The sequence below is a fragment of the Amphiprion ocellaris genome, chromosome 2, assembly GCF_022539595.1.
Source record: "Amphiprion ocellaris isolate individual 3 ecotype Okinawa chromosome 2, ASM2253959v1, whole genome shotgun sequence".
Lineage (NCBI taxonomy): Eukaryota > Metazoa > Chordata > Actinopteri > Pomacentridae > Amphiprion > Amphiprion ocellaris.
The window spans coordinates 12,085,197-12,108,035 of record NC_072767.1 but is presented as its reverse complement, the minus strand read 5'-3'; the positions used below and the strand labels follow the sequence as shown (position 1 = coordinate 12,108,035).

At 38.9% G+C, this 22,839-nt stretch overlaps 1 protein-coding gene across 2 annotated transcripts in view; it reads right to left on the bottom strand.

Annotated features, from left to right (window-relative positions):
- adcyap1r1b (adenylate cyclase activating polypeptide 1b (pituitary) receptor type I) overlaps positions 1-22,839 on the bottom strand; it is a 42,916-nt gene that overhangs the window by 8,668 nt on the left and 11,409 nt on the right. For both annotated transcript variants that reach the window (XM_023289044.3, XM_023289045.3), the window contains exons 2-11: positions 20,458-20,604; positions 14,567-14,663; positions 8,333-8,446; positions 5,822-5,925; positions 5,615-5,712; positions 2,811-2,943; positions 2,545-2,698; positions 2,403-2,463; positions 2,248-2,317; positions 2,065-2,156 (exon numbers count right to left, since the gene is read on the bottom strand). In XM_023289044.3, coding sequence (XP_023144812.2) covers positions 2,065-2,156; positions 2,248-2,317; positions 2,403-2,463; positions 2,545-2,698; positions 2,811-2,943; positions 5,615-5,712; positions 5,822-5,925; positions 8,333-8,446; positions 14,567-14,663; positions 20,458-20,514 — 980 coding nt within the window. In that variant the 5' untranslated portion in view covers positions 20,515-20,604. The remainder of the gene's footprint in view (positions 1-2,064; positions 2,157-2,247; positions 2,318-2,402; positions 2,464-2,544; positions 2,699-2,810; positions 2,944-5,614; positions 5,713-5,821; positions 5,926-8,332; positions 8,447-14,566; positions 14,664-20,457; positions 20,605-22,839) is intronic.

Below are 22,839 nucleotides of genomic sequence, written 5' to 3'. Positions count from 1 at the left end.
CAAGCTGTTTAGCAGTAATGGAGGTTGATCACGTCCTGAAAGTTGGTGCTACCAAATCCTGCAGGTATCCCAACTTTTCTTAATTACTTCCAATCCCCTCTGTCTGCAGTAAAGTAGGGTTGGAGCACACCATACCCTCTAGAGCATTATTTGAACAATATTGTACTGCAGAAAGTAATGTGTTGCTATAAAAATGATGAGGAAAAAGCAATTAACAATAGAAGAGAGACAGACCATCAGAATGTAAGTCTTTCTTGCAGAGAAATTGCAAAGTCAAGATGTCAGCGAGTCCAGTTTTCTTCACCATCAAGAGTCAGTCAGAAACTGGGAAACTCTGACAGGAAGAGGTCTGGAAGACCCAAACCACAACAGAATCAGAAGACAAGTTTATGAGAGTCAACAGCTTGGTGACAGGCGTTTCACAGGACAACAGCTTCAAGCACAGCTTAATAGTGGTCGTAGTAAGAAGTCTCAGTTTCAACTGTGAAGAGAAGACTTGGAGTTGCAGGTTTGACAGGTGGAGTTGCAGCAAGAAAGCCGTTGCTAAGACATCAGAATAAGAAAAAGAGGCTTGCTTGGGCCATGAAACACCACCGATGGACAACTGAAGACTGGAAGATGGTATTATGGACTGATGAATCAAAATTTGAAGTCTTTGGTTCATCACGCAGGATTTTTGTACATCATCAAGTAGGAGAAAGAATGGTTCCACAGTGTGTGACATCAACTGTCAAACATGGAGGAGGAAGTGTGATGGTCTGGGGCTGTTTTGCTGGATCCAGGGTCGGTGACTTGTATAGAATGAGAGGAACCCTGAACCTAAACAGCTACCACAGCATTCTGCAGCACCATGCAGTACCCTCTGGTATGTTCCTGGTTGGTCAGAGGTTCATCCTACAGCAAGATAATGACCCAGAACATAAGTCCAAGCTATGACAGAACTACCTTAGGAAAAAAGAACAAGATGGTAAACTTGAAAACATGGAGTGGCAGCACAGTCTCCAGACTTGAACCCCATGGAGCTGGTTTGGGATGAACTGGACAGAAGAGTGAAAGCAAATCAACCTACAAATGCCACACATTTATGGGAACTTCTGCAACAGAGTTAGGAAGAACTTTCTGGGGAATATTTGATTTCCATTGTGGAAAGAATGCCACGAGTGTGTTCAGCTGTTATATCTGCCAACGGTGGCTACTTTGATGAGTCAAAAGTTTAGAATACATTTTGGTTTCTAAAGTGATTTTTTTTTAAACTTCATTTGTTTATTTGTTCTATACTTTCATTTCAGAGTACAACGAGACATTAACATGCAGAATTTCCAATTAAAAACTGAAAAGATTGGGGTGTTCTAAAACTTTTCACCGGTAGTGTATTTATTTTGAACTGTTTACATATATGCATGAGTACGCACTTACAATTATTTTCAACTGAAGAATAATATTTCTACTGTAAACTGGTTCACAAAACAAATGTATGTTTTTTTTTCATATTTCCCGATATCAGAAATGACCATGGTTATTGCTATTTAACCGTCTGATCTCCAAACAGTTTCTGGGTGTTTTTTATTAATTAATTTATTGTTTGTTTGTTTGTTTTTTGATCCTGTTGCATTTTAACTCACTGTGGGTTAAATTTTCACTGCAATATAATGACCCACACCTCTATGGGAACAACACAACCATGTCTAGAAGTAGAAAGAACACAGATTCTAGCTGGAAATGGCTGATTTTTAGTGGAATATCTCCATAGAGGTACAGAGGAACATTTCCAACATCCATCACTCCTGTGTTCTAATGCTACATTGTGTTAGTTAATGGTGTTGAAAGGCTAATTGATGATTAGAAAACCCTTGTGCAATTATGTTAGCACATGAATAAAAGTGTGAGTTTTCATGGATAATATGAAATTGTCTGGGTGACCCCAAACTTTTGAATGGTAGTATATGTATTTTACTACATGTATTTTGAAAGTTTTTTTCCAATATTGTCTCTTTTCCTTACACATCATCTTAAAATATCTAACATACTATGTCAGCCAGAAAAAGTTAAATGAAAAGTACTTACAGATAAATACTTGATTCATTTCCTCCGATATCTGGGGACTGTAACTTCTGGACCAGAATAATGATGATGCCAATGAAGAGCACAAAGTTAATCTGTAGGGGGAAAAAAACATCAGCATGATATTAGAATAAATGAGCAAATCTTTGATAAAGAAAGGAGTATTTCCCTGTCCCCGTTTCTTACCATAATTGAAGCCAGCACAGGTCCTTTTATCACCCACCAGATGGCAGCGTTGTCATTCATGTCCCAACACCTGAGTGGGTGAGTAATAAAACCAGACATTCAGCACGTGAACAGTTAAATCTCTGCATGTAATTGTAACCTTGTTAATAACTGACCCTATATCATCAAAGTGCAGCCTCAGCACCGCCCAGATGGTCACACAGACTGTTGGGGTTCCTGGTGGAACAGAGAACATGATGTAAACGATACAGGGCTCAATGTGTGAATATTGAGTGTGTGATGTGTCTATTGTCTCACCCCAGCCAATGATGATGTACCAGTAGAAGTATCTCTTTTCAGGGAAGAAGGTCTCCACCAGTAAAGTGAAGAGATAGAGACCTTCGATGAAGAGCCAGAAGTAGTTAGACAGGACGCAGTAGTGGAAGAATATCATCACGGCTCGACACTCCAGCTTTAAGATGACACAAACAAAGGAAATGGGCAGTTAGGATGGCTTTAAAGATCCCTAACATGAGAGCGGCATGCTTCTCTGGCATGTGTGCAGCTACACTTGTGTTACTCACAGTGTGTATGAAGCAGTGCTCGCTGTCCTCTTTGGCGTACAGCACGCCGTCTTTGATAAAGACAGAAATAGCTCTCAAGATGAACGACACAAATAGGTTCATGTGGATGAAGTTCCTGGTACAGTGCAGCTTCCTGTGTGGACAAGAACATAATGAAAATCATGCTATGGGTTTTATCCATAAAAACCAACACATGCAGAGAATATTTACGCTGGAAAACAGCTGTAAAACATTGCTAATAATTAATTAATAGTGATATCACTGATCATAGTTTTAGAAGCACCTGAGGTTGTAGTAGTACTACTACCATGAAAAGGCTAGAACTAATGTTGGCAGTACTACAGTGGTAGCATAGCAGCATGATGAGCAGCAGTAGTAGGTGAACTGACAATAACTGTAGAAGGCTTAATGATGGGAGCAGTTTTAATATTGGCAGCATTAGTTAGCATTAGCAGTTCAACCACTTGGTACCAACAGCAATCCTGGTAGAAGTAAAAGTGGAAGCTTTAGTAACAAGAAAAGCACTCGGAGAGTGCAGTACTCCGCCAAGGCTGCTCATTCCCCCATATGACGTTGTCAGAAATGCAGCATTTTTTTTAGAAATGCAGCATTTATTTATTAGTCATTGATGATCACAAATCACGGGCGTGTGTTATGCATGTGTAGGTTATCTATGGATAACGAATCGCGTGACCTAAATATGTAGCAGGTGGCGGGAATTGATGGGACACTGAAACATCCCCACAATTTCATCAATTGTTCCTTGTATCATTTCATTCATTCATTCATTTCCGATGGATAAGTCCTGATAAGTCTGCAGCAGTGGATTTGTAGTAGGATCACAATCATGGGATCGTCAGCAGGGAACTGACGTAGTGTTCACTTGTCATAGTTACAGTGACGCCATGCCGCTATCTTGCATTTATACAGAAATCTTTAATAAATCCATGGATCCAGACCATAAGCCACATCACTGCCAGAATCTAGTCATTTCGTCCTTGTGTCATTTCTGACCTTCCCTGAAAATTTCATCCAAATCCATTTGTCTATTTTTGTGTAATGTTGCGCACAGACGGAATAGCAGATGGACAGACAAACGTACGTCGATTGTCACGCAACTCTGCCACGTTCCTCGGCAGAGTAAGAACAACAACAGTAGCATTTTAGTAACACTGGTTCTACTATCATACTATGTCTGTCAATAAGTAGTGATTGTAGCAGCAGGCAGCAACAGACTGGTAATAATTAATAGTGGACTAGTAGTACTATGAGTAGCAGTGGTAGCAGCAGCGCAAGCAGCAACGATATTAGAGAGAGGTATTTGGATTTGCACTTGGTGTAGTGCTGATTTAAATGGACAAACAAGGAGATGTTTCCTCACATAGTGGTAACAATTACAAGACACTACTGACAGAGTAGCTGTTTGTGTTCAACATCATCTTTTCTGTTGCCAACATATTACAATACAACTGATCAGGGCTGCACAATTCTGGTCAAAATAATAATCACAGTTATTTCGTTGGTTTGTTCTGTTTTTTCATGTTACTTCTGTGCCCATGAGCCTCTCACAGTGATGTTGAGAGATTTATTTCATCACATGGAAAGCACTTCATATCATTATTTTTTTCATTCTTTATATGACCTACCTTCATTTTGTAATATTTTGAATAAGAACTAGCATGAAGACAACTGTCAGATGGCTATATGGGTGATTAGATCAAAGCAAGTCTCTACCTTTATTCATTGCCATGTTTTGATCTTTAATTCAGATTCCGAAAGTAGCAAAAACAACCGTTTCACTCTAATGTTAACGTACCTTTGAAGAACAGTACCTTTGGAAGTAGAAAGAGATTCAGTGCAATTCTCCACAGGCTGCACAGACTCTTCTCATTTTTCCACTGTATATATTAAGTGCCACTCAGATTTGGAGAATGTGAACTAATTTCTTGATAATGGGTGTCAACTTCCAGAAAACAAAGTGGAATCTTGGGGTTAAAACTAAAAGCCTTCCCTCCAGGGAAATGCATCAAACCCCCATTACTGTCAAAACCTCTTGTGCATTCTCCATACTTGGATAAAAGATAGTTAGCCTCATGTTACAATCGGGTACAGAAAAGGATGGAAAGTGCTTTACAAGGGAATGACAGTCCCCTTTTCTGGATCCCTCAATTGCAGACCAGGAAACCTTCATTTTGTTCCTTTAAAACAGGTTGCTACTTGTGACTTCATACCCTAAACTCACACTGATCAGGCGCAACAACAAAACTGCTAATATTGCATTCTTCTCACTGATCCCATAGAGGCCTGGACTCTGCAGACCCCTGAAGGTGTGCTTTGGTATCAGGCACCAAGATGTAAGCAGCAGATCCTTTAAATCCTCGGCGATGTGAGTTCCTCCAGTTACCACTGGACAATTATGACTACTTTTTTAATATTATTTTGTCTATGTATCATTTTTATGCAAATTTATGCATTTTATATGTTTCGAAGTTGTTTGTGTTTAGTTTTGAATAGGAACTGACCAACAATGATTTTTCAGGGTCACTTCTGATATTATTAGTAATCTGATAGGTGGATAAGCAAACTGACATACATTTGCAGGAAAATGGATAGTCTTGGTTGTCACTGTGCTGTTCCTCTGTTTAAATTCAATAAAATCTAATAGAAAAATTACTCTTTATGATAGTCTCTAACAACTAATAACTTCTGTTGAGACTGAATTCCTCAAAATCTGTGTTCTTTTAAGTGACAAGGTGTGGAAGTCATCGGTGAGCAGCTCTTTGCCATGACTCCAAACACCTCACCTGAACCTGCACAGGATGACCATGGCTGTGGTGAGGGAGACCAGGGAGGTGCTGTAGCCCACAGTGTACAGAGCCTTCACTGACACATAATACATGTCCTGAAATAAGAACAGAAGCACAATTAAAAAAACATTGTGTTACACATAGAAAATGTCCAAAACTCTGACATGGTCACAGCCGCAGATGTCGTGGTGATGTTCAACTCACCGGGTGGCTGCTGTTTCCTTCCTCATACAGGCAAGCATCGATGTAGTGGGGGAAGGGCTCTGACCAGCCAAACTCGGTGCAGTTACGACTCACCTTCCCCAGTTCTGTGGACACAGAGACCTTTATCAGATTACAGCAAACACACACTTATTTATAGACTGAAACCAGGAAGAGATGCAGACCTTCTAAGAGTAATTATTTCTCCAAGATCTGGAGCTGAACAAGTTAAGGTCATGTATAAAAGCTAAATCTATAATATTCAGATTCAGATTCAGAAAACTTTATTTGTCCCCAGGGGGGCAATTTAAAAAAAAAAATAAATAAAATTTAAAATTCTTTATATATATATATATATATATATATATATATATATATATATATATATATATATATATATATATATATATATATATATATATAAAAAAATAATAGCTCAATTATATATTAATTATATTATAACTATTATAATTATATAATAATAATAATAATAATAATAATAATAATAATAATAATAATAATAATAATAATAATAATGGCAAGCTACGTCTATCATTTAGACTGTGATCGGATTGTTTTGCTAAATATTGGTGGTATAATCAATCTTTAGCTGCTGTTTTTATTTCACTGCCTCTTGCTTTACAACTTGGATAAAAATTCTGTACAGTAAGATGCAAAAAAGTAATTGAATCATCCATCCATCCAGTATCTATACTGCTTAATCCTCATTAGGGTAGTGAGGGTTGGAGTCTATCCCAGCTGACTTAGGGTGAAGGCAGGGCACACCTGGACAGGTCACCAGTCTATCACAGGGATACACATAGAAACAAACAGTCACACTCACATTCACACCTAAAGACAATTTAGAATCATCAATTTACCTCAGCATGTTTTTGGACTGTGGGAGGAAGCTGGAGAACCTGGAGAAAACCCACACATGCACAAGGAGAACATGTAAACTCCATGCAGAAAGATCCCAGGAAGATGGGGACGCAAACCGGTGATCTTCTGGTTGCAAGGCGACAGTGCTAACCACAGAGTCACTGCACAGCCCTAATTGAATCATATTTTCAGAAATAGTTGGGCTATAACAATGCCACATAATACTATAAATATGCAACCTCTTAACATGCACATTTCCCCTTTCACTTGCTCTTTAGTAGTTTTAAAGTTGTTACAAATTTTACATCCCTTATTATCTGACAGAATCAGCTTGTTCTAAATCTTCATTAAAGCTGTAAAGTGATTACTTTTTAGGGCCTTTTCTTCTCCTTTGATGACTAAATTATGTTTCATCTGTCTTCATCAGAAACTCACACTCTCGGTCTGGTTTTGAATTCAGTCCATCTGTAGACTGTCCTTGGCATGTTCTTATTTTAAAACCTATTCTTGGTTTGCTTCTCTCACATCTACAGGTCTATATTTGTAAAAAAAAAAAAAAAAAAAAAACTACAGAAGAGTCTGTACTAAATTGCTTAAAAAGGTCTCAGTGTACTACCCAATTTTCTTGGAATCAGTTACAAAATTGCTTGAACGTTTAAGACAAATTAACTTTACATGACTTGTAGCCAGACACATTTGGATTATGTTATGACTAATGCACATTGTCTCTATTTTATATAAATTTTACCAGTATTCAGTCAAACATTTTTGAGGTCTTTGGAAACTATGGGATCTGCAATAAAAGTTAAAACCTTGCTCTTTATATTTTAGTTTTGCTGGGCTGGATGTGGGCTGCACGGTGGCTCTGTGGTTAGCACTGTCGCCTTGCAGCTAGAAGAATAAATAATTTTATTTAGTTTTGGAACCGGATAGCACATTTCTGCATGGAGTTTCCATGTTCTCCCTGTGCATGCATGGGTTTTCTCCAGGTACTCTCGCTTCCTCCCATTGTTGGTAGGTGTGAATGTGATTGTGATTGTTTGTCTCTATATGTAGCCATGTGATAGACTGGTGGCCTGTCCAGAGTGTCCCCTGCCTTCACCCTAAGTCACCTGGGATAGACTCCAGCCCTCCGTGACCCTAATGAAGGTTAAGCAGTGTATAGATACTGGATGGATGGATGGATGGATGGATGGATGGATGGATGGATGGATGGATGGATTGGCTGGATGTAGCATAAGTTTGTAAAGACCCACTATAATTTTTGTATTCATCACCTGGTTTATATAAACTTCTAACCCCAAGTAACACAGAAAAGCATCAAATGAGAGCTTTTCCATTCTTTCACAACTGGAAAGACCCTGGAAAGAGTTCAGGGTCGATACATTAATGTGTCATTCGGAATGATGTTTTTCTGATGATGTGGATGTTTTCTTTTTTCAATTTTTTTTAAATTTATTTTTTTAATTACCCACATGTATCATAGATTCTCAAGAGCCTTGCTTTAATTCTGACCCTAAAACCAAATCCTCACTCTAAAATAGTCCATTGGAAGTAAAGAAAAGTAAGAAGTAATCGAAAAATAATTCATAACTAATGATAAATGTGTATGAGAATTCACAGGGAACTGACCGTAGTCTTCTTCACTCATGAACTGAGAGAAGAGTTCGGGGCAGTTGACCTCAATCACGTCACCGATCCTGGCCGGCTGCCAACATGTCAGATTGTCCCAAAACCACGGGCAGACTGATGACACAGCAGGAGACACAAAGTGTTTCCCTTTAAAAAGCCATATGTTCATTCACTGCAACGCATTTATCACTATTTCACAATCACACTTCTGTCAAATCTCATATTGCAGCCTCTATATCAATGACCATTTTAAACAAGGATCTTTTCTTTGTCATCCCCAAAATACTTTCAAACAAAATAATGAATGAATCAATCTGTGACACATTGCTAGCAACTTGTTCATTGTTAATTTAGATTTTAGAATAATTAGGAAATGATTTATTGTTTAATTTTATTTATTTTTGAAACCGGATAGCACATTTACAAATCAGATCAAAAGAGACACAAACATGGTTGGTATAATATGACTAATGTTCATGTCATATGGTGTTACATTGGGGCTGAATACAGCAATGTTTAGCCTGACCAATAACGATCTGATTTCTATATTTAGAACGTGATTTTGTTTACAACCTCTGCTTTACATCATAAATTTAACTTGCAAAAACCAAAATACGTTTTAAAACACTGACAATTATTTGTGCAAATAAACAACCCAACAATGTTACATTTACATAATCAGTTCCCATTTAAATGCTGCAAAATATCTGCTACGCTTCAGACAGTGGATTTAGCCTCAATGTGAAGACAGCTATTCTTAATATACAGCCAACAAAAAAATTTTAAAAAAGAGACAGAAGAGAGATGTACAAGAAATCACATCATGTCTCTTGAAGACTGTAGAAACTTCAGCAAACATTCAGAAGAGAAGTCAAATTTATGAAACATTGAGTTTGAATTGAGATAGCTTTGGACTTTTTATGACTCTTTGGGGAGCGTTCCACAAACAAGTAATACACAAACACCAGCAGCGAACATACACCTTTGGGTTGCGGCCTTACTTTTTTTTTTTTTTTTGTCTGCATTTGTTCTCATTGTTTATCTCCACAAAAGAGGTGTCAACATTGTATGAGATTGATGCATATTTTAGTCTTGCAGCCAAATATTTTAATATTTAGTGCATGTGTGTGACCATCACCAGCCCTCCCTGAAAGCTAAGCAGACATTCTTTATTAGAATTCCCTATTATAAGCCAGGGAGGGCAGTGCTACACCTCAGTGATGTGTGGGGGAAACAAAGACTGGACAGGATGAACAGGACGAACAGGACGAACAGGGATAGAAATTAACAGGCGGAGCTATTGCAATTAAAGATTGTAAGGTGGTGTGTTATTCCCAACTACTAACTATCCATCAATAAAAAAAAATAAAAATTTGAAAAAAGAAAAGAAAACCAAACCAACACAAAAGAAAAAGAGATTCAATAATAAATGAACAAACGGTACTGAGCACCATAATTGTGGATGTCTTGATAGTATAGAATAGAATAGAATATAATAGAACAGGCCAGAAGAGGATACTAGTGAAAGAGAGAATGAGTTTAGGGTAGAGACTCTGGAGAGATTCTCAGCACATTCTGGTGGGTCCCATCATTCGCTGAAATGGGACTCGGCAGTAGCTGGCGAGACCTGATCAAACATGCAAGTGTGAAGGAGCCGGAAGCCCAGAACAGCAATCACGGCAAGGCAGGGCCAAGCCAACAGGGCACCCCTCCCCCCGGGCCGTAGGAGCCACAGGGCGGCACCCCCAGAGAGCCACCGGGGCCACCGTGAACGACGCGGACCCGGAGAACAAGAGGGAGCAGCTACCGACACCCCCAGCACGCCAAGACCGACCCAGGCGGCCCGGGGCACGAGGACCCACCCACCACCCAAACCCCAACCCCGCCCACCCCAGTCCCCACCAAACATGCTAGTAGTTTAAAATATCAAAAATAGACACTTTATGACCAATTTCTGCACAAAAGGCAGCTTCATTACAGATTCATTACAGTGGAGATAGAGTGATGCAGCAGCTGCTCTATAAACACAGTATGTGTTCAGCGTAGCCACAGGTTCATTACAACATTGCTGATACTAATGCTATCCAACAGGGGGCCACAGAAACTCACCACAACAGCTGCTTCTGCCTTTTTAATTTATCTAAAGACCATTTGCTGGTTTGATCCATTTTGTGATTAGTCATTATGAAGGTGCATTTTATAAACAACAACAAAAAAAAATGTGTTTTTTTTTTTTTTTTTTTAAAAAGAGTAACTACACCCAGTCTTAAAATCTGTGCATTACTGTGCTTCATCCCTGAGCACAATCAAGGTGATCATGATGGGTGCAGTCAGAGACACGTTCAAAGACTTCAACCTTTCATCTACTGCTTGAGGTGGAAATAGTCCTGGTTCTCTCCTTTATCACATATGCTTTTTTATTGGCTTTTATACAGCTTACTTATAAAGCAGGTCCTGAATTTCATATGTTCATGGGGCATGTCTAGTGGTCCCTTGAGACGTGTCTGCTTTCAGGATATTATCAACAGTGGAAGTTGTAACTGGTGTTGTTGTTACTGCTACTTCATTAGGCTCATTGCTTCTGAGAAAGCTGCTGTTAGCTTACTTGGTGTCTTGATCTGCAGTGCTGGTTAAGCAGTTTGCACTTGTCTTTTCAAGTGTTTTCTATCAAGACAAAACCAATATGCCTTTTTATGTGCTTTTGATAGTGGTAATGTACCTGAAACTGTTAGGTAACTGCTGAAAACACTACAAGAATACGTTGTGGGGATAATCTGGACAGGTTTGTCCTGGCAGGAGTGTGCTGAGTGGAGTGAGGCCATCATGGTGATTCAACTACTTGGTTAGGCTCCATTATATAAGGCGGTGATGCCAGCCAATCTCTCTCTCCTCTAGCTTCCACCTGATTTGTAATATGATTTGTTTGTACTTTGGTTAATTCCCTTCTAATTCTGTAAAATAAACTTATTTTTAGCTACAGCTTATGTGGGGTCTCTAACTCCTTTGTCCAGCCTTGAGGTGGGTTGCAACCAATTTTTTCACTTTATCAATTCAGTGACAGTAACATCTTAGTCAGCTAGCTGGAAACTGCAAATGTCCCAATGATAGACTGTATTTTTAAACTAATGGATCAGAAAAACATTTATATTCAACATTTCAATGAACTTTTTGTATGACTGTATGTGCTTATATCACTTGAACTGTTTTCATCTATCACTTTAATGTGTCTGCTTGAATGAGAGACACTTTAAGTGTAATTTCATTATATTTTGTGTACAGATCCTGTGAGTGGCCATTTACACAGACCACTTAGTGATGTAGTTACAGTTGAAGTAGTAGTAGAGTGGACATTGCATTTACATCTTTTCATTATTGAATGTTTTATATATTCGTTCTGGACTGTTCAGCTTGTGATGTTCAGTTCAGAATGAGATTTTGAGATTCCTTCCTTCTTCTCAGCACACAGCAGTTTTCATGGGAACAATAAATGACAGTAGGCATGGCTGCAAAAAACTGTGCTTTTACAGACTGTCCATCAATAGTTCATAAAGCAGTTGCACAAAGCAAAATATGCCGTTATTTCTCCTATAGCCAACTGTCAGACAGATCCCACAAACACCATAAAGGCCATCTGCAAAGGTTACCTACACCTGTTACCTACACAGACTAGAAGCCAACACATCCAAATGACAAAGTATCTCTCAAAACACATGACGACTTGTTCAAAGGATTAAAAGAGCAACAGGCTAGTGTGATAGATAATGTAATTACATCATGCCTTCAAATGTCCAGGTCATGGCAATCCTGAGTGCTGCGTTAGAAAGCGATTGAACCTTTTGTTTAGTTTCTGGGTGTTTCACTGTGTGAATAGAACAGGGTCAGGCATATGGGTTCTGTAAAGCGTCTCGAGACAATTTGACTGTAATTGGCGCTATATAAATAAAATTGAATTAATTAATTAATTAATAAAACACCCACACACATATAAGGTGAACATTGCTTTACATGCAGTACAATGTAGTGAGGAGTGCACAGACCTACATAGAGGCAAGACTAAACAGCCACACAGTGTCCTGAGATCATTCCCCAGGATACTTCACCACGATTAACACGTTGAGCCCCTCACCTGGCATTTTCAGAACTATTCACACCTTGAGGCATGTGAGGCTTGGGTGCTTAATGCACCATTAGCCATTTGTTTCAGTGTGAGAATAAATTCCTGAGGCTCCCAACCAGTCAGTTTGAACTGAGGAGGTCCCTTGAATGAGAGGTAAAACATTTTCACACACCAGTTAAACAGCCAACTAAATTCCTGCAGAAAGAGTAAAAGTTGGGGATTAAAATGTGTACTTAGGAACACTTAAGGATTTAAGCTTTTATTAGCAGTAGTGTGATATGTAAAGGTAGAGAGACATGAACATGTAAAGAGCTGATCTTATTAAAGACGTCCTCTAGTTCTAGTTGGATATATTATTTTAAAACCTCAAGCTGTTCCAAAAGAAGAGGTTTTTTTGTTCCTTCCCATTGTAGCTAAGTGCTTATTCAAATGCAAAAGAATCTTTGAATTTGTTGCGTTTTTCCTTTTTAAATTTGCAAAATATTCACCTTACTATGTGAAGGGCTATGAGATGGCATATTTTGTGATTTTGTGCTTTAAAAATTATTTAGTGCCTCAGTTGTTACAGTAAGCACAAGAAAAGCACTCAGAGAACGCAGTACTCTACCAAGGCTGCTCAGTCGTCTATCATTTCCGACAGATGAAATCTATAAAATATTTGTGACAGAAATCACAGCACCGTAGAATGTAGCCATTTTATTGTATACATTTACAATTTTACTATTTATTTTATACATTATTTAATATATAATAATAACAGGCATGTGTTATGCATGTGTACGTTATGTACGGATACTGAATCGCTCGACCTAAATATGTAATGGGCGGCGGAAATTGATGGGACTCTGAAACACCTCCACAACTTAATCAATTGTTCCTTGCATCATTTCCAACAGATAAGTCGATAAGTCTGGGGTTGATCTGTAGTAGGATTGCAATCATGTGATCGCCAGCAGGCAGCTGATGTAGTGGTCGCTTGTTGTGACACCGTGCCACTTACTCGCAATGATACAGAAACCATATCTCTACCCCTTTAACAAATGAACAGATCCGGACTATAAGCTGCATCACTGCCAAAATCTAATCACTTGATCCTTGTGTCATTTCTGACCTTCCCGGAAAATGTCATCCAAATCCGTTTGTCGTCACATAACTCCATCGTTTCTTGGCAGAGTAATTATGGCCAATTAGACTCCCAGGATGCTTAAATAAATCCTAAAATAGTTTTCTCTGTTGCACTTAAAATTTGCAGAGCTTTTACTCCAAAACTGGGGTAAATACTGAACTGTGAATTTTGTGCCCCGTTATGTATGTGAAGGAGTTGACATGTTTGCTCTAGTGCAATGTTAACATTATGTTTTGTAGACTACTGGCTGCCAACACAGAATGGTATACAGACAAGAGTAGAATCCGCAAGTAATAACCTAAACTCTGCTTTTAACCAGTTAGTGCAGCAAAGCTTTTTTTCCAGTCATGATTAAACAAGCACATATCCTTAAACAACATAACAGAAAGAGGAAAAATATTCTGGATAGTTTCTGCTTTCATACTGGATTTCGATCTCACTTTCAGAGTCAGAAAACAAGGTCTCTAAAGCAAAGTCAAGAAGGAGGACTGGCAAAAAGTACCCCTTAGTTTGATCTTCCTGTCATCTATCATCTAATCACCCAAAGAAATGCCTGTCACTCACTGATCAGCTTTCATTTTCGCTATCATCATCACAGGACGCTGAATACTAGAGCTGTTGCTCCTCCCTCTCCCCAAATATAGAGGCACAGAGTGAAATGTCAGAATTCATTTTCTTTGCTGTATTTCTCTGTCAGCCCACCTTGAGTTTTTCTTCTACAAATCAAGCTGATACACACACTGAGGTAACCGGTGAAGTCTTTCTAGTGATCTCTCTTTGCAGAAAAACAGGTCAGAGTCAACTACAATTTGTAGATTATCTCCAGCTCATTAGTATGAAGACCTTGGAGTTGTTCGTGGTAACGATCTCTGTGTTGTTGTTTTTTAATTACCTCATACTAAACACTGTTATAACACAAACATGACAGTGGTTAGCATGAGGGTAAGAGGTTAAAAAACAAGTAAAACAACACAAACTCACAAAAACCTACCAAATTCTGGAGTAAGATCTTCCAAGGCCATCATTTCCAGGCATTTCTCCTGCTCCCTCTTGATCACACAGTTAATGGGGACCTGTTGGCTGGAAACCTGGAAAACAGCACAAACACATACCACAGAAAAGAGGAAGGAGAGTCAAGTGGATGAAGAGCACAGAGGAAGGACTCAAAGGTAAAATGGAAGAGGCCGCTTCATTAGCTTCTCCATGTGGTTCACACCACAGTATGGGAGAGGTCTTAGCTCTGGGATCTCTTTAAGTGCTCAAGCAATTAAACAAATGATTTCAGAGCTGCTGGCACTCTCTCCATGTTAACTGACCCAGAGGAGGGGCATTATTCTAATGAAAACAAGGCAGCAAAGGCTTTCAGACATGCACTTTTCACACCGGGCCCTGCCAGGCGTTACTCCCATCTGTTAAGGACCGTGGACAGATACACAGACAGAGCTGTTTATCCTGCTGCTCTCCAGCAGCTTCAACACAATAAGGGTGAGAGATCACGACGACAGCCAGAATCCCAGAGCTACAATTCCAGACATGGCGGTTATGTTTAGAGACACCTTCATTACAGCGTCTCTGACATCTGCTCAATGCCAAGCTGTCGCTGGGACCGAGGAACGGGTGTGGTGGTAATGGAGGTGGGTGTCTGGTAAGAACACGATTTGGTGTCTCTGTACTGGCGTCAGTATGGGAGACACCATGTCTCAGCTTTATGAGGTGTAGCAGGGAACATTCATCCACTGACGTCAACAGAGCTTGCTTGGGATTCATGCACGGAAGATTTAGCAGAGTAATAGAGATGCCGTAGTTGGAAGGCATTGTATGGATCAAATGTATCGACAAATCTGCAGGATGATTCATGGGCATCACTGTATTAATACAGTTGAAATGGGTGCAGTAAAAGCATCAATGGTTGGACTGATGACAGTCCTTAAGTGTGTAAATGATGACATTGTTCTTTCTTCAAACATTTTTGTAGACATTATAGACATGAGCTGCTTGTGTTATTGGGTTTAGAAGAAAAAAAAGATCTTTTCACCTCTTTAATCTTCTCTCCTGTTGGGTTGACCAAACCTGAAAAAAACTCCCACTAACTACTGTATTTTTTCCCACTAACTTTACTATGAATATTTTCAGAGATACAAACCCATTCTTTTTATTCAAAATTATTTCAGATGTTCACACCATCATTCTTTGAGGACAAATGACATCACCATTCATATAGGGCATCTCATTGCAAAAATTTTATAGATGTCAACAGTTTGATCATAAGTCATCACTCTAGTTGAAGATATGTTTTAATTTCCCCTCAAAATTAAGATATCTACATTGTTTTTCTAGATATCTTGAATTAAGTTTGAAATAGCCAGAATGATGTAGATAACTCAAACTGGAATTATCGATCCATCCATTATCTATACGACACTTAATCCTCATTAGGATGGGCTGGAGTCTAGCTGACCCCCTGACAGGGAACACCCTGGACGGGTCACCAGTCTATCACAGGGCTACATATACAGACAAACAATCACACTCATATTCACACCTACGGACGATTTAGAGTCACCAATTAACCTCAGCATGTTTTTGGACTGTGGGAGGAAGCTGGAGAACACAGAGAAAACTCGCGTATGCACAGGGAGAACATGGAAACTCCATGAAAGGGAAGGCCGGGACACAAACTGGGGATTTTCTAGCTGCAAGGCGAAAGTGCTAACAACCAAGCCACTGTGCAGCCCAAACTGAAACTATGACAAGCCAAAATGAAATTGCAGATATCTTGCATCAGAGTTTTGATTAGATGAGATGACATTGCAGATATCTGTAGTTACATGGAGAGCTACAGCAAGTGGGAGGCAAAGGCGAGGGCGGCTTGCTCACTACTTATTATATACTATGCAGTCCTTACCACATGACATTTAATTACAATATCAGAGCAGTCTGGGGCATAAGTTCTAACAAATTTTTGACCACAGTTCTCTGATGAACAAAACTCTTGTTCTTGTCCTTGTTGATAAACTCTTTCTTCACAGCAGATTCCATTACTTGTGTTTAATACTGTTCAAATGCGTTGCATATCTAATGGGAAGTATGAGCAGTAACATGCCAGCAACTACTTTTCTGGCTAGTCAAAACTAAATTACAGACAACAATATAGATTTCTGGAATACCTATTTTGAATTGGAACAGTGTAATGAGTCAAAATTGCATTGATATCTAAAATTTTAATTCGGAATATTCAACCCCAGCTATTAAATGCTGAAACGGCTTGGCATACATGTGTCATATCTTAAGAAGTGCTTATCAGTATGTGTTTTGTGTCCTTGTGTAATTTAGAAAATGACATGTAAAACGTTTTCACTTGTGTAAGCAGGTGCTTTACAAGAAATGGATTGAGAGCGAGATCTCATAGATATGAAACAAGGTTTTCAAGGTGTTCTTCAGTGCTCACCAAGCATAAGCTGTGGCCAGTGGAAGACATAACCTAAGCTCTCTACATCTGCATGTGTCAGCTGAAACACATTTCAGGTAAATTTAGGAAAGCAAAAACACTTGATACAAAATGCACATCTACTCAGGGGTTTTCAGTTAGTGTCCTTGTGTCTCATTTCAGGTCTAATAAAGAAAAACAAGCGGGGAACTGGTGGGAGTGTTGGGCATTTAGTGTAAAGAGACAACAAACACAACAAAAAACCTTTATACATTGATACATTATAAAATTAGAGTGAGAACCTGCTCATAAACATTACGTTTCTGTGTTTGAGATTCAGCACCAAACTATACAAAATTGATCTTTAATTGTTTAGGTATTTAAAACAGTGCAGTATGAGATGTGATTTAGACCTTGGCTGTCGGTGTTAAAGTGTTTTATGTTTTAGACACACATTCATCCTTCTGACCTCCACATTCTCACATTGTGCTGCTTCAGACTTCACTCTTTGACAATGAACCCTGCCAGCGAACATCATTGTTTGCTCCAGATTAAGTGCAGATGATCTTTGAAATGATGGATGTTGGAAGCAACAGGAAAGCCAAATACACTCTGTTGGTCTTAGAAAGTTTAAAGAAGAGTTTTTGTGCTTCTGTGTTTATTTCTCTGATGTGTGACCTCCTGGGACTAATTCTATCATATTTATCTGCCCTGAATCACTGTACTATATCTAATTAGGTCAAACTGTGCATGCCCAGCATGATCAGGTTCACACTACATACACATGGCTTTGTGTATGTGCGTGTACAGTTGTGTAATGCTTGCAAAATGATCACACAGCTTATAGGGTGTCATACAATATTTAAAAGTGGCTCATTGCTGGACTAAACTGATCACGCTTCGTTTTCATACTTCAATTTGCTATAACATCAGTTTTACATGGCATTTGTTGTTGCAGCTGTTATGTACATCCCTACAGGAAAGCATATCTACACTTCAACAGAACTGTCAACACCTGTTATGTTTTTAGTATTTTAAGAAATTCAAAGAGTTAACTACATATGCAATGGTATAGGTGTTTTTAGGAATACATTTACTCGTGACTAAAATTGAATAGAGTTTTAATTCTGACACCATATTAAAAATTCACTCTTTTCAAACCATTCACACTACCGTTCAACACTTCGGGGTCACCGAGGCAATTACATGTTTTCCATGAAAAGACTTTTATTCGTGTGCTAACATAATTGCACAAGGGTTTTCTAATCATCAATGAGCCTTTCAACACCATTAGCTAACACAATGTAGCATTAGAACACAGGAGTGATGGTTGATGGAAATGTTCCTCTGTACCTCTATGTAGATATTCCATTAAAAATCAGCCGATTCCAGCTAGAATAGTCATTTACCACATAAAAAATGTCTAGACTGGATTTATGATTCATTTCATGTTATCTTCATTTTCAAAAAATGCTTTTCTTTCAAAAAAAGGGGGACATTTCTAAGTGACCCCAAATGTTTGAATGGTAGTACTAGTAACTAAGAACTTGGAAGCTCTTTATACAAAAAGCGAAGCAGTTTAAAAAAAATCTTTTTTGCTTTTTTTTTTTTTTTTTTTAAATAACTGTCAATGTTGCATTTCTACATAAACTAGCTGCTGCATCACAGTGCAGGATCCTGAGAAATCCAGTGCAAATAAATGACCATATGATTATTCTGGATAAATACTAGCATGTATTTTCTTCCCACTCTGCCTCCCCCTCTTTCATCGCCCTGCAGTCATTCAGAAGTTGTCTCCACTGCTCATATCCTCAGTTTCTCAGACAACCTATAAGCTCAAGGGTGGTGACTCACATTTGACTGCAGTAATAAAATAACTTTCCTCACAGCTTTTCATAGAGGAGAGGAGGTCCTTCTCCTTCCTCACACATTTAACAGACAGGAATAATACTGAACAAACAATGAATAAATGATGAGAATGCATCCTTATCCATCATTCCTGCCACACACTGATCAGTGAATTATTGATGCAGACACTCCATATGGCCACTCTAACAACGTGAAGGAAAGTGTGTGAAAATCAATCCCTGTTTGCTGAATTTATTGAAATGAAGCTCCACCTGTTGCTGAGTCTGTTGACCTTTTAGCTACATGTACACAGAGTGAAGCCAGAGGTAGATATATTATCCTATAAACTGTATGAACAACACTAGCACAAACACAAAGACAAGCACACTTTAAGCAATTGGTTCTAAATATGGTTTCTGTTATAAGGGACCTGTGAGTAGGATTTAGTGACATATAGTGTTGAGACTGCAACTTGCGACTAACAGAACACATCTCCTTCACATCTGACCTAAGGTGGTTTCCACTTCAATGTAAAAAGCCAGAAACCCCTCTCTAGAGACAGTGTTTGGTTTGTTGTTCTGGACAACTGTAGAAACACAGTGGTGATCCAATCCATGTGTAGATATCATGGACTTATTCTAAGCTAATAAAAACACACCTATTCATACTTACAGGTGATTTTCATGAATGCAGACATGCAGACTGTTTTCTATTCCTACCTATAGATCCTTAACAAATCCTTAACTCTGCTCCTTTAAATATCTCTTATCACATAATTGTTTGTTGACTGGCAATTTTCTGATAAGTTTGTTTTTAAATAGTAATACTATAAATGTTGCGTATGTCATCATGATTGACAGGAATTTCAAAGTACTATTTCTTTTATTAATCATGGGATTTATTGTTTTAATCATTGGATTTACTGTCTACTATTCTCACACCTTCATATAAGTTGTTCTGCAGTAAAATGAACTAAGCAATGTTCTAAGGGATCTTGTGAGCTTGAAAGTTAACCTGAATTAGTAACTTACTGTTAATGTTATAGCTGGGAAGCTAAAGCACAGCCAATCTATGGAGGAAATGTAGTTGATATTTGCTTAGCGGCCAGACAATTTAGTATAATTTCTATCTATACAAAGTTAAAGGGGTGTGTGCTCACATTTAGGTCTGGCAGTTGGAAGCACCTCAATACCACATAAAACAAACAAACAAACAAAAAACACTAACGTTAAAATAGAACTTTGTCTTTGATTACTTTGAAAAATCTGAATATCAATTATGAGCTCATACAACCACTGAATCTATTGTTGAAAATGTAATTAGATTCGTATATATTCCATTACATTTAGAATTTTCACCAGGTGCCTAAATGTTCCTTTTAAATTTTTATACTTGAAGGCAATTGGTGCAGAAACACACAAATTGGTGCATAAACGTTCACCAGAATGCAGGAAAGGAAGTGTTTGATGCTCAAAGAACCCTACTCAGATGTGTTCCTCCCAGTGCTCAAATGAATCCTACTCCTATGTGTGCATTTCCATCATATTTATGGCTCAAGTTTGTACAGTTAAACCAGTCAAAACCAAAAAACAAGAAAAACGACTCACAGAGGGAGAAAGGGTGAGAAGGGTGAGGGTCAGCAGGCTGATGATAGCAGGAGACATTTTGAACTTCTCAGTCAGGAGATTCCTCTTAACACGGAGCTCCTACAGCGGCACAAACGACCACAACTGGACGTCAGCTCACCTCGGGATCTGAAAAACACACAAGTGTTGAACAGTAAGAGACGGGAAGTCATCTTGTTAAGACACACGTCAAAGTATCCATCACATGGCATCAGCACATTTTAAGTGTCTGTATATATCTCTGTAGAGCAAATCCAAACAGCAAAGCACTCAGAGAAATTTTACAGATAAAAAGTTTAGAAAATGTCCATTAGACTCTGCTGGGCTATATCAACTTAAATATACAACATTTCTTGCTTTTGTCTACACTTGAAACAGCTAATTGGCAAAAAATGTAATAGTTATCACTTTGCCAATGTGATTTCAGTATAAGAAAGGGTCAACTGCTTTAAATTGATATCACTTTTTAAAAACATGGAGGACTCAACTGTTTCATTACACGTTTACGTCCAGCTAGAGCTGTAAACCATGACAAACTGCTGTCCAAACGGCTGCTGTCCAATTAAAAGACTGAGTTTTCAAAGTAAAAGCATATCAAGTTGTGCGTCTGTAATGAGGCAATGTGCATGTAAGTGTGAGTCCTCATGGATGCAGCATGACGCTGCAGGCCTGGAGGCTTCGCTTGAACAAAGCCAAGTAGCAGGACTGAGCACTCGGGCCTCGTCCCACAGGGAGAGCTTGGCAGCTTGGCATTCCAGCTCCACCAAAACAGTGCCAGCACCAAGTCCCTCCTCCTGCCGTTGTCAAGAGCAACAGCTGAGAGAGCTGCTGAGTTTGGACCTGAAGTGGACCACGTGAACCTGGAACCTCCCTCTGCTCCTTCTTCTGCTCTTTTTTAAAATAGCCTCTCTTATATTAGATGATATGCCTATTTTTGTTTATTTTTGTATGTAATAATAAACATTTAACCTTAACTAAAAGTTAAAGTTTCAGTAGAAACATACAACTGTGTTTCAGTTTTAATTTAAGTTCTGCCCTCTGAGCAATAATACATTACAGCCACCCACAAAACAGCACCTTCATTCATATTTTGCTTGAGTAAGTCATCGAAGGACACCCACACCAAAAAACAAACCAGAAACATAACAAAACAAGACACAACATGAATGGGAGTCTGCAGCATTGCCAAGGCCACCATAATGGCTGCTGATGCTCCTCCATAGAGCAGCTTTCATGGTGAGTGCCTCAGTACAGACTGCCATTAATTCATTTCTGTGGGGGAAAAAAACATTCGGTGTTACACCACCAAAGCACTGATGGCATACTCCCACAGTGGAGAGGCAGAGCAGGAAAACCGTGAGAATATTAAATTAAGCCCAATAAAGAAATGAGATATTGAAAGTCTTGTACGGGGGGCGACGACACACATCTATTTTCATTTTTAAACTCAAACACTGAAAAATAATTTTACCTTGGTGGATTTATTTTGAACCTTTGTTTGGGTAGGAATAGTGTAGAGAGACATTAAATGCTGGTGAGAGAGCAGGGGAGTGACATGTAGCAAATCCAAGTCCAGCCAGCTGGGAATCCGCTGCTCAGGGCGTATGTGCCCATATGGTAAGCGCTCTAACCACTCAGCTATCAGATCACTCTGAATTACTCATTTTCAAGCACAGTGCATCAGTGTGTTGACTGGCCAACGGTGTAAATTCATATGGCAGAGAATTCACCTGTTACCTGTAACTGTGCGGTACTGTACAAAACCTTTAGCAGCTTTACATGTTAAGATACTTGTCCATTGCCGGGTACCATCAGGGAGGCATCTGATCAGTGTTAAATTCTTTCTGGAGCAGGTCAATGACCCTAAACATGCATCCACTTTCATAACAAACTAAATTAGTATAAGAGAAGAACACCTGCTGAGTCCTGATCTGAAAACTCATACTGGGGATACAGAAAAAAGACTTGGTTGCTTCATTTTAGATATTTGTGTCTTCATTACAAACAGCATTATTTCTCCCCCAACCAACACGTACGTTTGTCTGTCTGTGCGCAACATTACTCCAAAACAAAATAACGAATTTGGATGAAATTTTCATTGAAGGTCAGAAATGACACAAGGAACCCTACATTAGATTTCGTCATTGTAACTATGACAACACATGAACGCTACATCAGCTGCTTGCTGATGATCACATGATTGCGATCCTACTACAAATTCACCACTGCGGACTTTCGGGACTTATCCATCGGAAATCACACAACGACTGAGCAGCCTTGGTGGAATACCGCGCTCTTTGAGTGCCTTTCTTGTTCTATACTGTCTTCTCTTTGAATATTTGTTCATCTTTGAACATTATTTCT